Raw genomic sequence first — 23391 nt, 5'->3', positions numbered from 1 at the left:
AAGCCACCAAGTTTGCAGTAATTTGTTACAGCAGCCATAGGAAACTAAAACATAAGGCTACTAGGGAAAGTTTTGTGAGCACATAGCCACTGGAAACCCCCTCAAAACCTTTGGTGGGGTGGGAGCCTCTAGTCCAGACCATTGTCCTGAACAGCAGGGGGAAATAGAGGTGTCTTTGGGCAGCTAGCCTCCTGCCCTAGAATTTACTGAAGAAAAAGCGTTACCATAAATTGAAATTTGCCCATGAAGTGAGGTGAAAGTACATGTTATTTTAATAGAAAACATCACTGTTCCCTTTAAAAATAATACTGGTTAGCACTTAATACAGGCTTAGTACATCCTAGACCATGTTCTATGTCCTTTACATGTATTTTGCACTTAATATTCACAATGACCCCAGGGGTTTTTTTAAAAAACGTTTTAAGGATGAGTATATTGAGAAACAGAGAGGTCACACACCTAGTTGTTAGTTGTAGTGGAGCATTTGGGGAAGAAATGTCTTTGTTTAGGAAAGGTACTTCATAGACTCCTTTAGGTGTGGAGGGTGAGCCCCAAGGATAAGGACGGGAAAATGTAGCAGAATGAGAGATGGTTGAAGTGCTCTGGTTAAGAAACAAAGGAAATTGGGAATGGGGAGGGTGTTCTAGAATGAGGAAAGCTGGAGCTTGTCAAGAAAGGTGGCCCATGAGAAATCCCCAGCGCCTTGTTGTGATAGAAACCTCTCCCTTTCCCCAAACCTTCAGTAAAGTCTGCTACATTTATGTGCATTGCTTGAGAAGCTAGAAGAATAATCAAGAAAAAGGAGCTATTGAGTCAGTGTGAAACACAAGGGAGAGAAGAGTCCTGGAAAGTGAGAAGAGAGAGAGAATTAGAAGTAAACCGAGGAAGAGAGGTATGGGATTTCCTTCTCAGTGGGAACCTAATGTTGGAAAGAATTTTATGTAAATCTCAAAGGACAGGTGGCCCTGACTGTCATCTAGGCCACACGGAATCTCTTTTCCACCTGGGCACACGTTACAGAAGACATTCATATGTAGGACATGCCATAGGATGTGACTCCAAGAAGACGAGCTAGGCACTATGCACCAAGCCTAAGCTCTGACCTGCCCTTTCTATCTTATTTGATAAAGCCTGTGGGCTGCAGGTAACTGAGAGTGACACAAAGCAGTTCTAATTTATTATGGACTTTTTTGTTTTTTGTTTTTTTTGTAAGATTGGCCCTGAGCTAACATCTGCCAATCCTCCTCTTTTTGCTGCGGAAGACTGGCCCTGGGCTAACATCCATGCCAGTCTTCCTCCACTTTATATGGGATGCCACCACAGCATGGCTTGACAAGCAGTGCATCGGTGCGGGCCCAGGATCCGAACCAGCGAACCCCGGGCCACCGCAGTAGAGCATGCGCACTTAACCACTTGCGCCACTGGGCCAGCCCCTATTCTGACTTTTTAAAAAATATTGGTAACACATTGTATGTAACTCAATATATTCAAAAGATTATAATTTCAACATGCAATCAATATTTTAAACATTGTTAATGAGATACCTTACATTTTTTTCATAGTCAGTCTTTGAAATCTAGCATACATTTTACACTTCCAGCATATCTCAACTCTAAACAGCCACATTTCCCTGCTCAATGGCCACCCGTGGCCTGTGGCTACCATAGTGGACTAAGCAACTCTACTCCTTCACTAGCAAGTTCATTCCCTCCTTCGGTATAGACTTTCCTTCACTTTCAATTGTGTAGAAACTCTCCATTATATTTGAAAACCCAAATGTGTGAGCTCCAGGGTCGGGGAAGCGGGGAGGACAGGGAGAGCACGTGGCCCAAGGCAGTAAGGGAAGCACTTGCACCCAGGCATTTTTTTTCTTCTTCTTTTTTTTATTGAGGTATAATTGATGTATAACATTATATTAGTTTCAGGTGTACAACAATGATTCAATATTTGTATATATTGCAACATAATCACTATAATAGTCCAGCCAACATCCCTCACAATTCACAGTTAAGAAATCGTTTTGTTTTTTTTTTTTGAGGAAGATCGGCCCTGAGCTAACATCTGCCTGCCAGTCCTTCTCCTTTTGCTGAGGAAGACTAGCCCTGGGCTAACGTCCATGCCCATCTTCCTCCACTTTTTGTGGGACGCCTGCCACAGCATGGCCTGACAAGCCGTGCGTTGGTGCGCGCCCGGGATCCGAACTGGCGAACCCCAGGCCGCCGCAGCGGAGAGCGCACACTTAACCGCTTGCGCCACCGGGCCGGCCCCAAGAAATCTTTTTTTTCTTGTGATGAGAAACTTCAAGATCAACTCTCCCAGCCACCCTCAAATATGCAATACAGTGTTATTAACTATAGTCACCAGGCTGCACTTTATATCCCCACAACTTATTCATTTTATAACTGGAAGTTTGTACCTCCTGACCCCCTTCATTCATTTTGCTCACCCCCCACCCCCACCTCAGGCAACCACCAATCTGTTCTCTATGTCCATGAGCTCATTTTTTGTTTGTTTGTTTTCAGATTCTACATACAAATGAGATCATATGGTATTTACCTTTTTCTATTTAACTTATTTCACTGAGCATAATGCCCTCAAGGTCCACTCATGTTGCAAATGGCAAGATTTCATTCTTTTTTGAGGCTGAAGGATTTTCTGTTGTGTAGATATACCACATTTTCTTTATCCATTCATATATTGATGAAACACTTTTTTTTCTTATTACTTCAAGATAAGCGTAGACAAACATTCATGTAGATTACTTTTTAAAATGTCACCATTCACTAACGTTAAATATTTTAATTAACACATTACTTAATTTACCCCTTACAATTGACTGAGCATTGCTTACCAGATAATGATGGAATCAAGTCCAATAACTTACTCGTAAGGATATGGTTCTGAAAAATTTAAAAGGCCTGTTTTTAAACACAAGTAAGATATAAGTGGTAATGGATATTACAAAGTAGACAAGTTTATCAGTCAGAGTCCTGGCAAGAAACCAACACCACGTACACACTGGAACAATTGAGAGTTTAATAAAGGGATTGTTCTCAATGGTGCCAGCAGGCTTTAGGGAAACCAGTGAAGGATGGTGTAGTATCCTTAGGCTGCAACAGTGGAGGTCCTTTGCCATCCCTTGTCCTGCTTGAAGAGGCAAAGGGAAGAGAGTAGTTACTAGAACTCAGAGAGAATAGCTGTTTGGAGAGGGCCATGTGGCAGGAGACACATGGGTCATTGGCAGGGGACACAACCAACCTGCAGTAAACCAACAGGGAAGGAGCACAGGAAACTCACATTTCCCCTCTCTCTGATGTCCCGTCAAAACCCTTCATTGGCTGAATTCAACTGGACACCAGAAGGCAGGGAAGCCCAATGAGACAGTCCATACAGCTCAGCCTCCCCGGGCACGGAGCAGGGTGGAGATGGGTGGAGAGGGGATCTGGCAAGATAAATGAAAAATACCCAGCACAGTAAAATAGGTCAATCCTGGGTGACAATGCAGTGTCACCCCTGCTGGTGCCCGCCTCTTCCACCTGGCCTTTTTCCCCTGGGCAGGTTATTCAGGCCCATGCTGTTTTCACACGACTGATGCTACATGCCTGTTCTTACTAGGAATTTTCAGGAACACAGTCTTATCTTGAACGTTTTATTTACCTGCTCTTAAACGCATCCAAAATTGAGGTTTTCTAAGAATTTTTACCACCCACAATCACAGGAGAAGAGAGAGAGAATAAACGAAAGGAAAAGTCCCAAAGCTTCAAACTTGCACTACAAAGTTGAACAAGGCAAGTGTTCTGAGGTCTATAATGCATTACCAATTTGGCTGCTTTACTTCTTTTCCTCAGCGGATGAGTCTTGGTCCTCCTCAGATTTTAAATTCTCTGGAGACAGCAATTTTTGGTGGGAAGGTGCTAGCTCCCTCCAACTTCCTTTGCTTTCCAGAACATTTCTGTATCTACTATCTTTCGCACGGGTTATAGCAAGGGTCACAAATACAAATACATATAAGGGCCTGATAGGAATTTAAATAAATTGGGCTGGGTGGAGACTGTGGCACTTATATGCTTGGCACTAAGTATTTGACATATATCAGCATCTTTGTTCATCACAATTCTATGAGACAGGCATAATTATGATTCCTATTTTTCAGATGAGGAAACTGAGACATAGAGTGGTTAATGCAGAGAGTGCATTTCATACATAAAGGGACCAGTAGTTACTTGGCTCCTCATTGTAATCACGCAGGTATATGGGTAAGGACACATATTTTTTTTTTATGGGGAAGATTAGCCCTGAGCTATCCTCCTCTTTTTTCCTGAGGAAGATTGGCCCTGAGCTAAGATCTGTGCCCATCTTCCTCCATTTTATATATGCGACACCACCACAGCACAGCTTGATAAGCAGTGCCTAGGTCCACGCCCGGGATCCGAACCTGCTAACCCCAGGCTGCCAAAGCAGAGCACGTGAACTTAACCACTACCCCACCGGGCAAACCCCTGGACACTGTGTTTTTTTAAGAGCTTGAAATCTGACTTTAATGTAAACTCTGTCAATTAAGGAAAAAACTGGCAACTATTTAGAAATTTTCAAAACACTATGCGAGCCAAAGAAAATACCTCTTTGGGCTAACTATGGCTTCAGACAGCCCATTTACAACCTCAGGTCAGTGATTCTAGAAGCCTTTTAAGCAGCAAAGCTCAAGTGTTTTTAATCAAAAATACAGCAAACCCTGATAAATTAATGCGAATCTGCTCTGAGTTGAGGGAGAGCAGAAGTTGACCCTCTAGGCCACTTCTTTTCCTCAGCAGGAGGCCCCAGGACACCCTCATGCCACCCAGGAACAACTTGAAAGCCAGCTCTCAAAGTGAGTTCACTAAAAGTTGCCCAGAAAAAAACAAACCATTGAGCTTCATTTGCATTGCACACAGGAGGCCAGACACCTGGCTTTTCCTTTTCAATTACCCTTCTTTACAGAGTTGCCAGGAGGAATCTAATTTCACCTCCAATCATTTTTTCCATTACTTTTATTTAGGAAAATAAATAACCGTCCCTTGCGCTGAGTACTTAGACTGAAATTGTTGAACCACTACCCAATTGGAAGAAAATGTTTGGTTTGCTGAGCCTGTTTATATTTCTTACAGTTCTTGGTTTTTTGTTTTTTTTTAATGTCAGGTTTGAAACCAACATACACAGTAATGGTTGTGCTATAAATACACTGAAACATTGCCTCATGTCTCTGCAAGTTAGTTCCTACATATACACGCGTATCTCTTTTCAAAGTGCTTTGCCCCAAAGAAAATACCAGTAACAATTAAAGCAGACAAATGAGCAATTTAGGCGAAAGTAATTTGAGAGTTAAGGGTTTTTAAAAGCAGAAGTTGTTTTAAAAACCTTCACAATTAGCTCTAAATGGCAGGCCTTTCTCTTCTTGCTGCACACTTTTGGGAGGACTTCAAGAGACCTCGTGGCCATCTTGGCCCTCCCATGTGTGGGCAGAGCTGGGAACAAGGCACAGCCAGCCTGGTGGGCTTAATCCTATAGAACAATGGTTCTGGAACTGTTCTCCTTGTGCCCACTTGCACCAGAGTTACCTGGGAAGAGGAAGTGTTTGTCTAAAATGCATAGTTTTGGGTCTCACCGCAGACCAACTCCATCAGAATCTCTGGAGTTTCAGCAGAATTTGGCATTTTAACAAGCTACTCCAGGTGACTCATGGGCAAACTATAAACTGAGAACTATTATGACAGAAGGCGTGGAATAAAAACAATAAACATTCACATTTCTTGTGTATTTCCTACACGCTAGGCAGTATTGTTAAGAGCTTTCCATAGGTCAACTCACTTACTCCTTACCAATACTCCTTGAAGTAGGTACTACCATCCTCGTTTTTCAGAAGAGGAAGCTGACGCACAGACTTAATAAATTTCCCAAGATCATATAGCTGGTGAGTGGCAGAGATGAGAGTTGAACTCAGGCAATTTGGCTTCCAAGGCCACTCCTGTCACTATTGCTCCATAGCCTTTCTAACGCGGTGGTGCCCTGGGGTGCTGGTTTAAAACGTAGGCTCTGGGGCCCATCTCCCAGAGATGCTGATTTGGTGGGTCCTGGGGAAGACCCCATCAGCCTGCTGTGGGGCTTAACAAGTATCCTGGGGAAGCACTCCCCTGCTCCCTGTGGCCACACCTTTAAATACCAGATATTTTGTGAGACATTCCCTCAAGTCAATTTCTCTCCCACCATTCCTCTAAACTCAGTTTGTGGTCTTTCCCTCATTCCTAGATAATGGCCTCACTTGGAGCATGACCCAGAATCCCCTCTCTTTCGTATTGTCAGCCTCTCTCTTTTCCTAGGTCTATCCCTCTGCCTACAAATATGCTCAAGACATCTCCAATCTAAAGAACAAGACAAAGCTGAAACACCACGACCCTAGGCTACCTTATACCTCTAGCCTAACTCTCTCTTTAGCTTTAACATCACACTTTTTGAAATAATAGTCCACCTTTGCCATCTGTACTTCCACAAACCCTCAGTTCACTCCTCAGCCCACTGCGTTCTGGTTCTGGCCACCACCACCCCTTGGAGGTGGCTCTAAGTAAGGTCTCTTAATCGCACGGTCTCGTGTGGATATTTTGCAGCACATCCTCTGCAGAGCACATCAAGTGCTCTTGACCTTGACACTCTCCTTCTTTCTTGGCTTCTGTTCCTCCTGTCTTTACTTTCCCACTTCTCCAATTGTCTTTTCATTTTTCTATTGTTGGATCCTCTCCTCTGTTTTCTCCTTAAATTCAGGGGCTCCCTAAGGTTCTGTCCTGAGCCTTCCTTTTCTCCTTTGCTGTCAATTCTAGCCTTTCCTGTGGCTTCATCAATCATTTATGAAATCTCTGTCTTAATGTCTTTGATTCATTCTCTTGCTCTTTGAAACTCTAGGAACTTGTTTTTAAGCATCTTTTAGATAAATCTATTTTAAGGTCTCACAGTTGTTTCAAACTTATCCCAAACAACTCATTATTTATATATCCTCCCCAAACACACTTTTAACTCTTTATTTTTAAATTTCTGTTGATAGTTTCATCCTCTACTCAGTCTCCCAAGTCAGAAAGCTGAGTCATCCTCAACTCCCTCTCTCACTCCCATACTTAATGCAAGTCTTGAACTTGCTAGAAAATGCCTCTGTACTGTCTTACTGCCTTTGTTCAAGTTTACAAATGGCCTCAAAACTGGTCTGCATCCACTTCTTGCCTATTCTATCTTCAATGTGTCACTAGATTTGACTTCCAGAGAAACGAGTTGATAACATCATACCTCTGTTGAGTCAACATTCAACCTACGAGCCCAAGTCTGAACACCTTGACTTAAAGACACTACTTCTTCCCAAACCCCTTCTTAGATCCCCACCACTCTGTTCACTGCCCCTCTGTTCTTGCCACCCTAGACTGCTGCTCATTTCAGTGAGTCTCCAGGCTTCTTGATTTGCACAAGCCGATTCCTCTGGCTGATGACTCTTTTTCTTTTCTTCATTTGGTAATCTCTGCCTCATTTTCTAAGCCCAGTTGAATGCCATCTCCTCTGGGAAGCCCCAATTTCTCTAAGCAGAGACTAAATTACTCATGCTTTGGCTGCACTAGGATTTGATTCACCCCTCTGAAATAGCACTCACTCAGTGTGTTCTGATTATCTTTGTGCACATCTGTCTCCATCCCTCAGCTGAGAGCATCATGGGGCAAAGACCATTGATTTGTCCCATCTGTCTTTGTAGCCTCAGAGCCTGCACACAGTAGATACTCACTAAGTGTTTCTCTAACAGATGGCAATTGCTCCCTGCACTCAGAGTGCAATCAATGTCACAGTTACTTATTTTCCTAAGATCCATTAAGTTCAGCTCAAGCACTCACTTGCCAGGTTGGTTTGGCATTCTCTAGCAGGGGAACCTTCAATCTTCCAAGACCAAGTAATTGGTGATGGGAGAGGGTCCTGCATACCAGTTTGTGAGGGTCATCGCTGCCCAGGCAGACTAGAAACGTGGCTCAACTTGCAATGGAACAGTCAGGAAGATCAGGCCTAGGCAATCTGCACCCATCTATGGAGGTGCCTACACTGCCAGCCCCTTCTGAAGCCGGCCTACCTCCAAGGCCCAGGTCCCAGGCCAGCACCTAGTTATTGCAACCATTTGAACCTCTGACCTGTCCTTCCCCAGGCTTGGAAAATCCCCAGCTCCACCTCCTTCCACCCTCAAAAGTCAAATCTCTGTCCTCTGTTTCTCCAAATATTGAGATTAGTTGCTCCGTAGGCCTAGCCCAGGCACTGCCAACTCACATGCCTACACGTGCCAGGAAGTGGGCTGTGTCCGGGGACAGAAGAAGAGGGATAAGGACGGTGGCTGCTTTTCAATTTTGCTGATTGACACCATGAGGGAAGGCAGGCCCACTGTGGCCAAAAGCTTCTGAATTTTCAAGAGATGCTGGCGATGGAATTTTTATGAGAAATAATTTGGTAATTGATATTTTAAAAAATCAATGTGGGAGCCAAATAAAACCTGTCTGTAGGCCAAATTCAGCTGGCAGCTGGGCCGTTTGTGACCTCTGACCTAGGCCTTTCTGTCATAAGAAGTTTAGGGTTTGTCTCTGTATTGGCCCACCCCCTCCCCAGCAAATTTTTATCTATCCTAGGAAACACAAGAGAACAGCTTCCTCTCACTGGAGGATGGAGAACCTAGTGCTGCCTGCTTCTTTCTTTGTAGCAATGGTGGGAGTGCTGTAGACTTTTCCATGGTGGGGTACAGGAGCAAACACATAAAAAGTAAAGGCAAGTAGGGGGCCAGCCTAGTGGTTTGCAGGTTCAGATCCCAGGCATGGACCTACGCACTGCTTATCAAGCCATGCTGTGGCAGGCGTCCCACATATAAAGTAGAGGAAGATGGGCATGGATGTTAGCCCAGGGCCAATCTTCCTCAGCAAAAAGAGGAGGATTGGCAACAGATGTTAGCTCAGGGCTAATCTTCCTCACCAAAAAGAAAAGAGGAAAGGCTAGTTAATTTCCTAATAAGTTGCCTTGTAATGTTTGGTTATAATGGCAGAGAGATGAAGGCTAGCCCAAAGTTGTCCTGTCTTCTAAGGACCACTTTTGTGTTTTAACAGTGACCTTCTGTTTCAGTGTTTTAAGCTATCTTTGGGGAAGGACCATTTTTTTTTAATCTGTCAAAAATTAATAGTAAAATATGATAATAAATTACTATAAAAATAAGATAAAAAGACATACACAATGCAAGAATTTTTATATTATTAGATACAACAGACATAAGTCTGTCAAATTGCTATAAAGCAGTGGTTCTCAACTGGGGACATTTTGTCTCATGGGGACATTTGTCAATGTCTAGAGACATTTTTGATTGTCAAAACTGGGAGGAGGGTGCTACTGGTATCTAGTGGGTAGATGCCAGGGATGCTGCTAAACATCCTAGAATGCACAGAACAGCCCCCGCAACAGTCACCAGGTTTAAGACGTCAATAGTGCTGAGGTTGCTTCTATTATAGTTTCTAAATGATTCCCTCACTTCCTGTCTTTACCTTTCCCTGGACCAGTTAAGACCACTTCCTAGACCAGCACCGGTCTGCAGATCACACTCCAAGAAGTAAAATTCCAGAGGGGTTACTACCATCTTTCTGCTCTAACCCAAAGCATGAACCAATGGTGAGATTTCCAGAAAAGTCAGTATATTATCCAGGGGTCCTAATAGTGGGTCTACAACATAGACATTTATTTCTTAAAATGATAGAACTAACCATAATGTAAGTCCTCTAGTATACAAATATTCGTGCCCGGCAGTATCTCTAAACAGCACAAAAGAAGGAATACAAAATCTCAGATCATGTATCGGTGCCTCACTGACATACACGGCACCCTTGTCCTTCTTGGCTAATAATATTTTAATCAATTTAGCAGGATTTCCCAAATTAATCATTAGTTTCTCATCACTAAGCAATAATGCTTGTTAAAAATATTTTAGGTTCCCACCCCAGAACTCGGAATGGGAGAGGGGGTGCCAGGAATCTGTATTTTTAGTAAGCGCCCAGGTGAGTCTAATAATTAGAGAGATCTGGAAAACACTGAAAGAAAGGATACCCCATTAGACACTCTCCCACCGTTTCTGAATCCAGTCACAAGATGAGTCCGGCTGATGCATTCATTTACAATCCTTACTCAGAGCCTGGTTTGTGCCTGATGTTGTTCTGGGTTTGGGGTGTCAGTAGAGGTAAAGGTAGACAGAAGCCCCTGCCTACACATAGCTTTTACACCCTTCCTATCTACTGTCTTCTGTCTGTCCCTCCCCCCAGTTCTTACTGTCCCTGTCCTGGTGACAGCACTTGCCATCTCTCACCTGGATTATAATGGTTTATATATAATGGCCTCTGGTTTCACCCTATCGCCACCCGTGCCTCTGGCCACCTTCCGTAATGCTACTACCTCTCTCCATCTGTCCCCAAATTCCAACTCTTCACTTGGTCTCCGTTGCCTACAGGAGAAAGTCTAAGCTTCTAAACATGGTCTACGGGTCCTTCAGGACCGCGGCCCTGTGCCCTTCTCCACCCTCGTCTCTGGACACTCCCATCTCCCCACTCTACCTCTTCCAAGAAGCACTGTCCCAGTTATTGGCGCTGGGCCAGACGCCAACACTTTGCCCATGTTGGTCCCTCTGCCTGGAAAACTGTATTCCACCTCATTTCCTCAACCCCATCAATATGATAAACTTGTATTCATTTTTCAAAAGTCAGCTCAAATATTACCTCTTTGTACTAATAATTGCTAATATTTATTAAGTACTTACTACATACTAAAATATCTTCTGTACTATAGGCACTGTGCTAAATTTGTTCCTTTATTCTTTATAGTAACTGTTGAGGGAAAGGAGGCTTAGCTAATTTTGGTAACTTTCCAATGGTCATGCAACAAGTGGTAGAGGTGGGATTCAGACCCAGGTTGGATCCAGAGCCCATCTTGCACCTAACCACGTCACATTTCTCTTCTCCGGGGGAGCTTTTCCCATTGCTACCCTCTCCCAGGTGGCTAGTGTGTTAGACAATATTCTTGTTTATGAACATTTACTGCCCCCTCCCGAGGAAGGATTACTATTTTCCCGTCCTATGGGTGTCAGGCTTGCCCATGTGACTTGCATTGCCCAATTAACCATCAGCAGAAATAATGAGTATTGTTCCTGCATATGAATCAGGGCATGGTTTGCCTGTTAATGGTCCAGAGAGAGGCTGCTGCAGCATCCTGGGTCCTGGCTGGGTGATGAAGAAAGCTGTGGTAGACACATGATGGACTTTTAGCAGGAATGAGAAATAAATCTTAGTTGTTGTAAGCCATGGGGATTTGAGGGGCTTATTTGTTACTGAGCATAACCCAGGTCATTCTGACACAGTTAGCTGCTTCCTGTACACACTTTTGTACATGACTCTATTGTTACATCTCACACAACACATTTTGATTTAACTGTTCACACCTCTATTTCTCCTGCCAGACAATGTCCTCTTAGGGATTATGTCTTATTTGTGTGCCATATTTAACTCAAGGCCTGTCACATCATCAAAACTCAAAAAGAGTTATTTGAATGAATGATCAGTGGACAAATAACTATCAAGTGTCTTCATGGTTTGCTGCCTGCAAGAACCATGTTCAATGTCAAATGGCTTTTAATATCTCAATGTCATCATCCAAATCTCTTGACCCCAGACCCAGTGAGGCAGATGTTTTCTTATGATGCCAAATCCAGACAAAATAAAACATGGAACTTGTGTCAAATTTTTGAAAAAGGGAGAGCTCTTGAAATCCATGTGTTTGAATCCCAGCTCTGTTGCTTACAAACTATAGACAAATATCTAATTTTAAATTTATAAAATGGGAGTAGTAATAATTGCTTCTCAGGATTGTTGTGAAGATCACATGCCGAGTGCTCAACATGACTTGGGTCATTAGGACATTGTGGTTGATATATGTCTCTTTTGGTGGTCCTGCATTTACCCCTCCTTTCTGTGTATGTGGGGGTCCCTTCTTTGAGTATGGTAATGGTGGGGGCACTTTAGGACCTGGGAAAATCAAAGGGAGGAGATCCGCCCTGTCTCCACTGTTGGATCCAGGCAGGCCAACCAGATGCACACACCTGATTTCATCAAGTGATACAAACATAAGAGAGCGCATTCTCTCAGGGTACTTGAGGTTGGGTCTGATGGTGGCAAGGAGGCTTAAGGAAAAGGGGGCATCCTTGGCTAGGCTTGTCCATGTAAAAGATGCCTGCTGTGCTTCCTACTTACCGAACTTCCGGAACTGGCTTGGTTCTTGCCTGACTTCCAAGTCTGATTTCCAACCCTTGATATCCTCATAATAAAGTGCTTGTAAAAAAAATTCTTAAGATAGCCAGATTCATTTAGGTTGCTTGATCCCTTTCTCATTTTTCTCTTCCACCTCTCCACTTTGATTTCTATGAATTGCTAGAATCTTTCTTTCTCTTGGCCTAGTGTTCTTCTGCGAAGTGTCTAAATTGTGTTCCTTCTCAGATTTTTAGCACCAAAGTGTGCTGATTATAATCTAAATGATGTCTTCTGGCAGTTGTGAGCTCTGCCTGAAACTTATAAAAATGAATGAATGTTCTTTCATGAAAAATACCTGCCAGACCCAAACTCTTCCCCTCCCTCCCCCAAAGTGCACACGCATTTAGACCAGTATTATTATCATCTATTCGTTTGGGGATCTTCTTGGTTCTCTAACATAGCTACTTTCTTGCTCTCTCTTTTTTTTCTTCTGAGTATTTACTTTGTGCCAGGCACTGTGTCAAATGTTTTTCTAACTCTGGCAGAGCTTGCTGGCTGCCTACCCAATTTCATTCTCTCCCTTTTCTTTGATAACAGAACCCCAAAGTGTCCAGGTTAACATGTGTGCATGTGACACACACACATGTGGACACACACACACACAATTTCCCAGTTTCTCTTGCAGAGGGAGTGTCTATCAAATTTTACATAGAAGTTGTTGGATAAGGCTTCCAAGAAAGCTATTTTAAGGACCTGACTCAGCTACCAGGTGCTACTTTTGCCCTTTCCCCTTTCCTTCTCCTTATTTGGACACGAGTCAGTGTGGAGGCTGGCAGCCATTTTGCGGCTATGAGGAAGTCCTGAGGCTGAAAGCCTGTATTAAGGAAGCTGGAGCAGAAAATTATAAGGCTTCTAGGTCCCTGATGAAAACATGGAGCTGCAATACCAACTATAGACCATCCTACCTCCACCACCTTCATGTTAAAGGAGGAAGAAAATAATCTAATTTATTTATATCACTGCTAATTTGGGTCTCTGCAACTAGCACCTGAAAGCACTTCTTTACCAATACATAGATTATCATGCAAAAATCCAATAGGGTTTGTACTATGAATCCCATTTTACAGATGTGGAGCCTTAGGCTGGTTGTACAGACTGCTCAAGTTACTCATTCATTGGACAGTATTGGATTGACCCAGTATTGCATCCTCATTGACCCAGTATCAGCTGGGTCAGGATTTGAATGCAGTGTTTGTCTGACAACAAAGACAAAGGATTCCTAATCATTACATTTTACTGCCTCTGAATTGAACATGCCACTGGAATTCTAGACCAACACAATTTGTGGGCCTCCTGGGGTAGGTGTGACTACTGGAAATTTTCTTACTGGTCTAGATGTGCAGGATCTTCTCTTTCACATTCTGTTGAGCAAAAGGCATGTTTTTCAGTTTTGAATAAATTAGCCCAATGGCCAACTCTGCATGGAGAGATACTTCCTTTTTCTTTCTCTGAATATAAATTCCTAATTCCTTGGAGGAATCTAGGGGATTACTAGAATCTAGGAATCTAGGGGAATCTGTTGTTGAGTCGAAATCAGCTTCCAGTAAAGTGTGTGTAATATAGTAGGCACTCAACAAATGTTGAACGGGTTTATGAATTAACGAATAATGAATGAATGAATTAATGAATGCTGTTGTCACAGCAGTCCTTTCTGGGACACTGATCCCCAAGTTCTTTCTAAGAGCCATTTTTGTGTCCTGCCTTGTTATGAAAATTAGAAGCTGCTCTGTGAGGGAACCATGGCTGTCTGGGTACAGTCCAGTTTTCTGCAACACCAACTGGCCTATCTTTGTCCTCTCTAAGGACCCATTTTTCCGAAAGGCTTTGGTGAAAACTTTTAGTACAGATTATGGAAGTGTCTTTGCTAATCAGTGTAAGCCAGTATAGCAACTGGGCACAGGCTTTGTAACTACAGAGAGCTACATTCCAGTCATGGTTCTGAAACTCCTCACCTCCCTATTTATGGGCAAGTTAGTTAAGCTGAGCCTCTGTTTGTCCATCTGTAAAATGGGGCAATAATAATTCCCATTCTTATAAGGACTGTAGGGGTGAATGTATGAAAAGCATTTAGCAGAGTGCCTAGTTCATATTACTTCTTGAAAAATGATAGCAACTATTGTTAGCGAAAATGGTCACTTCTGGTTGGAAAAATTTCTTAATCCTTCAAGTAGAATTAGCCATCCCCTCAGCTATGACTCCTCAGCGCCCCATATCTTTCACAGAACATAAAATATCTAAGCAAGTTCAGCTGGTTCTAAGTCTATCTCTCTCGACAACATTAAAGTACTCTGAGGGTATGATTTTTCTTTAAATCTCTAGTAACTGGCCCAGGGGAAGTACCCTGTAATTGAAGAATAAAAGCAAAAAAGAATATAACACAGTGCCTTTGTTATAGGAATAAACGTGAGAGTTGAAATAAGCTGGTAACAGGTGAGCTAAGAGAGCAGTTTTTGGTTTTCCATCTAAGAAATTTTGAATGCATTCCCTGGTTGGGGCAGGGGAGAGGAAGAGGGGTGAGGGGTTCTTGTCCAGGTCTGTAAATGGACATTTCTGTAATCCACTGTGGCCCCAGCTGGTCCTGGTTTGTCTCGCACAAAGAGATGTATAATTTAGCAGCGACTGATGCTGGTCACTGTTCTGAGCTGGAGTAGAGAGGGCTCACTACTTATAATGCTAAAAAAATAAAAATGAAAAACTTTCCAGAGCATATATTTCTTTCAGTATTTCTTAATAAAGTTACCAAAGATTAACTCCTGAAGTTCTTATGTATGTTTTCATCACCAGGTCTCAGCCCTTTATCTGGTGAAATTGGATACAAAAGTGTAGATGGCAGAGGGTCTCAGAAACTTTACAAAACTTGTCTGCAGGGTCTTAATTACTTTAATATTTTTAATAACTCTAGATGTAGGTATATTAGGAATGATGGATTCTTATTTGAGAGAAAAGGTCTGCAGTGTCTTCACAGATATGGACTTTAATTATGCTAGCCAGAGGAAATAATTCACCTGCTAAGAAATGATACTAGGCTCTGTGCAAAAGTAAACTAGGATTTTTTTTTTCTTTTTTCTTTTTTTTCCCGTTGGAGGATCTGGATTACAAATGCAGTGCAGTAATGTAGTTGTCATAAACGTGCTTTGAAATGACATTAACTGATTGCTCCTATCATATCAACAGCCTGAGTTAAAAGCTCCTAAGGGAATTTAACTTTAAACATAAAGCCTGTTGGAGGAATGACAAAAAAGCAGCCCTCGCTGATTAAATTTAAATTTACAATAGGAACATGGCTGAAACCCAGCTTCCACCGGCTTGCTGGAAGAAATACATTGCTGAGAAGATTTTAGCCTAAAGACTAAACAAATATTGAGCCTGTGTAATTCACCACCTCCTTTTGCTCATTACCACCCGGCAACAAGGTGCCTACCCCTTTCCCTTCTCCAAACTTGGAATTTTCCAGAGGGAAAAGGCTGAAATCGGATCCAGGGAAAAGGGATTCGTTTGTAGAACTCTTAAATGTCAAATGGCAGTACTGAATGAATGGGTAGCGGATCCTGTTCGCTGTAGCAGCCCTAAAATAGGTTCCCTGCGCGGGTGGCCCGGAACAGGCATCATATTTAGCTTAGGGCCTCTAAGGCCAGATCAGACCCTGCGAGGTGGCTACTCCCAAAAGCTGGACGCTGGGAAGGTCACAGGCCAAGACTCACTCACCTGCCTTGCCCAGTCTCACCCTTAAGAGGGCTGCCTGGGGTACGCCCTGCCTATTCCTACCCAAGCAAATCACCCACGCTCCTACACCCTCTTCCCCACCCTTTGCCGGCGAGGGCTGAGGGACCCTGGCCCAGGGTCAAGTCCGTGGCATGTGGCCAGCCGCGCGCCAAGTATTAATAGAGAGCCGCGGGCTGCAGGAGGCTGGCACTGGAGCCTCGGAAGGCGGAGTGAAAGGAGCGCCGAGCGCGCGGCCTCGGCCCTCCCCCTGCAGCGGCGCGCGCCCAGCGGCTGCCGGGTGCACCTGCGGGTCCCCAAGGGGGGCGCTGCCTCAGCAACCGCAGCCGCCGCCTAGACTGCGGGAGCCGCGCCCGGGGGCAGCCCGGAGTGGGGGAGCAGCGATGAGCAGCGACCCGGACCGCGAGTGCCCGGTAGACGGTAACGACTCGCTTCGGCGGGGCTGCATTTTTAGTCCTTAATCGCCCCCCACGCGGGTTTGAATCTCCCGGGTGCTGGTTGACCGAGGGGACGAGGAGGAGGGTTATTTCCTCGTAAGGCGGCTGGGGTGGGTAGGAAGTCCCCAACGTCATGGATTTTTGCACCCTTTTCTACAACTTTTAGGGTTACTTTTAGAATTAAACCAGCTTTACAAAGCGCGGAGAACTGCGCCTGGAACATACTGGGCACTGAGCGGGCTTGTTAAATAAAACGCACATTGAGATTTCACTGCTCGGCGCGCTGCTGCGGGTACCCTTAGGCAGAGTGGAAGTACCTTCCCTGAAAGAAAGATGATTTTGCTTCTACTATGGGACATGCACAGCATCACCCCCACGCTCCCGCCTCCGCCCCGCTACTCTACCAACAGGCGTTTTTTAAGAGGCTACCTTGATCTCACAGAGTGAGTGATGCCCTAATGTACTTCGGATTGGCGCTTGAGGGTGGGAGACCCGGATGTTAGTTGTTTAAAGAAGGCATTGTGCAGCAGAAGTCCCCAAACTGACTTTGTAACTCAGGTGTCACTCAGTTCCATTGTGAACTAATGGTTACCAGCTTTTACGAGGGAAAGGTCTCAGATTGCTTTGAACGTGTGATGAAATACTCTGAACCCTTTTCCCGTCAAAAGTCATCTATATATACAAGTTTGAATGTTTGCTGAAGATTTTAAGCTAGACCCTTTAACTGCCTCTGTGTACCCCCTGGTTAAGAACCCCTGCTTTGAAAGGTAATTATTATTGCTACTCAGGCATTTTCGCTAACTAGTTAATTGTTGACCTTTTAGGAGGAGGGCTCCTCCAGGAATAACTCATCTTTGCATCAATAACCCTTTCGAATGTACTGAACACTGTTTAATGAAGCTGCGTTAAGCTGAAATTCTCTGGGGTCTGGGGCTCAATAGGTGTCTCAGGTACACCGGCCTGGGTTCCCTGCGGATCAACCATTTTCAGGGCGGGGAATTTTGCATAGTAGTTGGCAAGGCAAGAACCACTGCGCCGCAGGAACCATTTCATTCCTTCCTTTGACAGTCTCAAGGAAAGTTCCAGCATAATTGCCCCGGATCCTATTTAAAAAATATTTTTTAATAGTTGCATTGTTATTGTTTTCATTTATATGGCATAAACAACTGGCACTTTAAACTGCTGCAGCTTTCTGTAAAACTATTACTTTTGTGTTTCTAGGTCTGCACACACTGGAATTGAACACATTTGGCTCTTTGAGAACTGATTGAAAAGTATAAATTAGATTGTTGATGTAAAAAATCCTAATAATGTGGCAGGATTCTTCATGTGAGGCAAGGATGGGCAGGATAATTGTATCTGACCACCGTACCCTGCACTGTTTTGTTCATTTTGTTTTGTTTTGAACTTTAATTCTTGTTTTAGAGCGACACACCCTTTAGAACTCTGATGGAAACTTAGGGAAAAAAGTATCCATTCCTCCTAAATTAAGCATGTGTCCTTGCAACCAGGCATGTCTGTAGCTTGTAATGACTTCAATAGCTGCCATATATGAACAGTGAAGTGTGAGGTCAAACCTTAAATCTGAATTCCAGAGGACACCGGAAGGCTTAGGCTGCTATTTGGTTACCTTAGCGGGTGATAAGGTGATAACATGCTTAATAACACTTAATTGTGCCAAATGCTTGCTGTGATATATTAAAAGAGTACAGGATATGTATCTGTCAGACTTAGTAAATTTCCAAGTATCTACGACAAGATCATGCAAGGTGAAATTTGATGAGTGTGTTAAACGATATGCCTGTTACAGACCTATATGTTATGGAAGAACGTCATAGGGAATCCTGTTGCAGATAAAGAATTCTTATTCTACTCTGTATGCTTTGATGTGATGTATGATCTTGCCATAGTACATCCAAGAGAAGTTTAGGCAATACATTGCATCAGATTATTTTAATTCCATTAAAAATAAAGACTATTTTGGACTCGAATAGTATTTTCCCCTATGGTTTGAAATAATAACACAAACCCTCCACATAATTCAGCCTGCAAAGTCATGTTTTTTTGTTTTTTTAATTCAGCTTTGATTCTTGTTGAAACACTTTTAAAATGAAAGCAAATTTCAAGCTTTAATGGGAGGGGCCAGAATTTTTATTTCTGTTTTTTTCTGGTACATTGTAGTAAAATTGAAACCATGATCTTCAGCAACAAAATTTCTGGGTAATTTTTTCTTTGCCCTCTCTTTATCTCTCCTTTTTCTTTCTTCCTGTAATCTTTTCACTCTTTATTTACTCTTTGTTATCGTTATTGAAATGAAACCCACTGCAGGGAAAATTCATCACCCAGTGGATAATCTCTCGTTTAGGATAAGAAGTGCTAATATTTATTGAACACGTACTGTCTGCTGTGCTGAGCTAGAAGAACGATTTTATCTCACCCTCATTAACAAGTCAATGGGAGGGGAACTACTATTGGCTGCTTTTTTTTTTTTTTTGAGAAAACTGAGGCTTTGAGAGGGTGACTGTCAGCTATGAGCCTTCAACCCAGTGCTCTAACTCCAGAGCCCACCCGTTTAACACCAAACCCAGGGCCCATGCTGCCTCCTGCTGGGCCACCATGTTGAATGTCCACAAGTGACCTGGAGCAGCATCCTTCACCTGCCTCCTGAGGGATCCCTAAAGAATGCTGGAGTGGCTGTGGAATGTGTCTCTAAGCTCAATGAAATGACACCTGCATTCTTTCCTCTTCCTTTCGGGTGGGAAAGATGGAAGGAAAGCCTGTCAGTCTTCAGAAGTCCACACTAATGGCAAGGTTGGATGTGGCAGTCCTGCAGAGGCAGCTCATACCGGCCCTCTCGCCAGGATAGGGACATGAGCTTTGCCCGTGTGGCAGGGACACTTTGGTTGCTAGGAATGAAAGGCAGCTTGACCTTTCTGAGGGAAAATGGCAGTGCCCCATGGGGCACACTCTCTAACAGCTGTTTTCTCGGAGCAGGTTTACCCATCACATTCCTCTTAGGCCAAGGCAGATGGGTCCATTTTGGAAGGTGGTGCCTGGGAGCAGACAGACCCACAGTGGACCACAGCTGTCTCTCTGGGTAACTGCGGAACAGCGGAAGGAGAAGAGTGAATAGCAAATACTCTAGCCTACAGCCTGCTCCAACTGTGTATCTCTGGATACATAACTTAACCTCTGTGAATCTCAGTTTCTTCATTTGTAAAGTGAGGATAACAACAACCACTGTTTAGAGTTATTGTGAGGAGTAGAATAATATACAGTGTCTGGCAGATAGTAGACTCCATCAATAAACTGATCATATTCAGAAAATTGGATGTAGAGGTTAATGAGGTAATTGGAAAGTGTTTTAGCACCAGGCAACTTTACAGAAAGATAGCCCAGGGTGACATTCATTCAACTGCACAATGCTGCAGAGCGCGATTTACCTATTGATGCAGAAGTCTGTCAGATGTGTGATCAGCCACACACTCCGAATGTTTTGTCTTCTGCTGCTGTGTCTTTGCAATTTGGGCTTTCATTTTTAGGAAAGACTGAGGAAAAGTTAATTTATATATGAAAACAGAAGACTGAGTTAAGAGTTCAGGTGATCGGTGGGAAAGTGATTTTCAGAAAGCAATTTAGTCAATGGCATAGTGGAGTTACCCTCACAATTCACTTCAAGATTTCTATCCTTACTCACTGATATTTCTAGTGTAATTTGGTAAACCCCATATTGCCCATATCACAGCACTTTTCAAAGTGTTTTGTAGTTGTTTGTTTATGTCTCTGTTTCTTGCATGAGATCAATGAGTGTATGGACCACATCTTTCTATTTACTGGATCCCCAGCATCTAGCAAAGTGCCTGGCACATAGTAGGTACATATATTCAACATATATTTGTTGAATAAATGGATGCATGAATGAAAAAGAGTGATGGGAGGTAACAATGCATGATTTCTGAAATACTTTAATCCTTGTTGCTTTTGCATTTGTTTTGAATTCATATTCCCTTTTTTCTCCTCAGGGTTATTTACAATAGTGAAAATTTGCAAGTATTTACATGTCAATCAATAGGGCATTATTTAAAACATATAAATACACTTTAGCTGGATGACTTAAATAAATTATGATTGGCTATAGAATATATGTGAAGGCATTCCATTTTTGGAAAATGATTACATATTGCAAGATGATCTAGGTGGATAGATAACAAAGGATTAATAGGTGTTGCCTCTAGGTAGATGGGGTTATGGATATCCTTTAAATTATTTTTTGCTTGTTTATCTTTCTGATCTTATGTAATGAACTTGCTTTCTTTTATAAGGATTAGGAAACAATACAAGAAATATGTATCATAGATCACTTACACAGCACCACCCAATCCCCTGTCACTAGACACCTAGCTTGTCTTCTCAACTAATTTTCCAGATTTGCCCTCCTAACTCTTTTTGAACATTTAGATAATTTCCAGCTTCTCAGGGTTATAAAGTAGCATCATTCATTTAAAAGAGATGAGAAATTGAAAAGGAAACTCAAAGTAGAAAACAAAAGCCAGCTCAAAGCAAATGAGGAAGGATATTAATTTTCCAACCTGTTGCCATGTGGAATGCATTGCTTTGCTGCTAAGTATAGTTAAGCTAACCTATGGTCTCCCCTCTGCCCTTGGCTTTCTCTGCTTTGTTATGTAAAAATATTATGACAGTTCATGAATACCCAATTTGTAAGTGTTCCCTAATTGTTTTGTGTGTGCACTTGAGGAGCTTCCAATGTGGCTACTGTTGAGTGTCCTTTGTTTCAGTTACCTCCAGAAACAAGAATAGGGTGGCTTCTTCCCATCAAAAGAAAAAAAAATCAGCATTATTTGGGAATAGAGGTGTGAATGAGTAACCTTTAATCTTACATGTTTATATACTTTGCAGAAATTATACTGCTTCTACACCCTTCCTGGGAACATCATGATATTGTTTCTTTCTAAGATCCCCTTGCTTCTTTAGTTTTCTGACTGAGAAGTGGGATCTTGGACCTCTTTTTCCAGGATCTCCCAGCAGCAGCATCTTTCTCTTCTACATGGGGAACAACTTTTCAGTCTTGAAGGAAACCCCTACTAGTTTTTGGGAATTTTCCCTTACAGGCGCTCTGATGACCTCGCTGAGCGTCCCTGAGACCCCATCCCCTCCCTGTCATCCAGCCCTGCCGTAAAGTCCTGATCTCTTGTATTGGGAGTGGTACACCTAGTCTACCCCACTGTGGTAGGATGGATATGGAAAGGGAAAAATAGAATCCCTCCCCGTTAAATTGGCTCCTGACACAGTCCCCTTCTCTCCCCTTCCCACTTTCCTTTCACCTTGAGTTTCTGATGATTCCTGAGAGACTCTGGAACTCCATGGTGGTTTGTTCTGTTTTGTGTTCATTAAACTTCCTTTTGGATTATGAGGAATTACATCTCAAGAACAGCTAGCTATCATTTCTTACACTTGGAACCACCACCCAGATGAAAAAATATAAGTTTTCCATTGTCCTAGAAGCCCCTTTAATGGGCCCCATTCCCATCATAGGCCCTTCCCTCCGCCTATGAATAACCATTACCCTGATGTTGATAGTAATTACTTTCTTGCCTTTTTTTATAGTTTACCCATCCAAGTATGCATTCCTAGACATAACAATTTAGACTTAACCCATTTAAAAAATTATGATATGTGTTTTAATTTATAGGTTTACCCTCCTGTCCCTTTCTATTCTTATAATTTATCTCTTGAAGAACCAGAACCGTTTGGCTTATAGAATTTTCTACAGTCTGGAGTTTGCTACTTGCATACTCATGGTTCAACATTTTCCTTGAATATTGCCTTCTTTTGAACTCCAGTTTAAACCACCTAGCCCTTCCTCCTTCTCAGTCCTTGCCTGTTCACAACAGGTACTCTATTATTAACAGATATAAAGAAGTGAGGTGACACACTACCTTGGAGTCTAGGTTCCACCAGTTAATGTACTTTAGACATTCTGGTTACTAAACTGTAACCTTCAGCATGCTGCTCAAATTCTCTGGTCCAGCTTCCTCGTCTGTAACGAATAACAGAACCACTTTGCAGACATCTAGTGAGAATTAAATGAAATGATACATGTGAATATTTAGCACAACGCCTGGCTCATTCATTCTAAGTGCTCTGTATACATTAACTGCTATTATTATGAATATCATTATTAAGTGGAGGCGAGTGACAGGCTGTATTTGTGACTGAAGCTCCAAGGTACCATATCAACTTCATTATCTTTTTTTGTCCACTGCCTGTTTTATGCTTTTTGCCAAGAACTTTAGGCTGTGACCTTGCACACAGCAATATAGATTGGGACCAAGAGGTTCTATATGTCCATAGAGGCTGGATGCCCCAGAGCAATCAAAATCCTCTAGTTCTGTCTGTGCAACACAGCTGTGGTGACGACTAGGGTTGCAACATGAATTATTGGCATGAAGATAACTGCTATGGTGAGAAGTTTACATTCTACTTCAACAGGCTCTAACAGCTCGGTGAAGCCCCTTTCCCAGGCATCACTATCCCTCTCACGTTCCCTCTTGCCCTGGCTCTGCCTCCTTCTGACCAGTCTTGTTTGCTCTTGTTGTGCCCACATTTTGCTCCTGAAAATGCAGTGACTCTGTGTAGTTGCTCTTGGGGGGAGCATCTTGCTTACTTCTGCAGAACCTCTGGCTACTGTAATTGGTGGTAAGAAATCAGCACTTTCTCCACATTGCTTCTTCCTTTGGACATATCTAGTCCTCTTGTCTAAGTTACATTTCTTAGTCTAATCCTTAAATTCCAGAAACAACCATGAAATCATTTTATCTATCAGGGCTTTTATTATTAGGCAATCA

At 42.8% G+C, this 23391-nt stretch overlaps 1 protein-coding gene across 1 annotated transcript in view; it reads left to right on the top strand.

The window, feature by feature from the left end:
• Nucleotides 1-16222: 16222 nt before the first annotated feature.
• Nucleotides 16223-23391, top strand: part of GADL1 (GAD like acidic amino acid decarboxylase 1) — a 156412-nt gene continuing 149243 nt past the window's right edge. The window contains exon 1 of the mRNA XM_004419453.3: nucleotides 16223-16508. Within this exon, the coding sequence (XP_004419510.2) occupies nucleotides 16223-16508 (286 nt within the window). The remainder of the gene's footprint in view (nucleotides 16509-23391) is intronic.

Source organism: Ceratotherium simum, chromosome 5 (assembly GCF_057802395.1).
Source record: "Ceratotherium simum simum isolate JZ-2026a chromosome 5, ASM5780239v1, whole genome shotgun sequence".
Taxonomy (NCBI): domain Eukaryota; kingdom Metazoa; phylum Chordata; class Mammalia; order Perissodactyla; family Rhinocerotidae; genus Ceratotherium; species Ceratotherium simum.
Note: the sequence above shows the minus strand (reverse complement) of the source record. Positions and strands in the feature narration are given on the sequence as shown.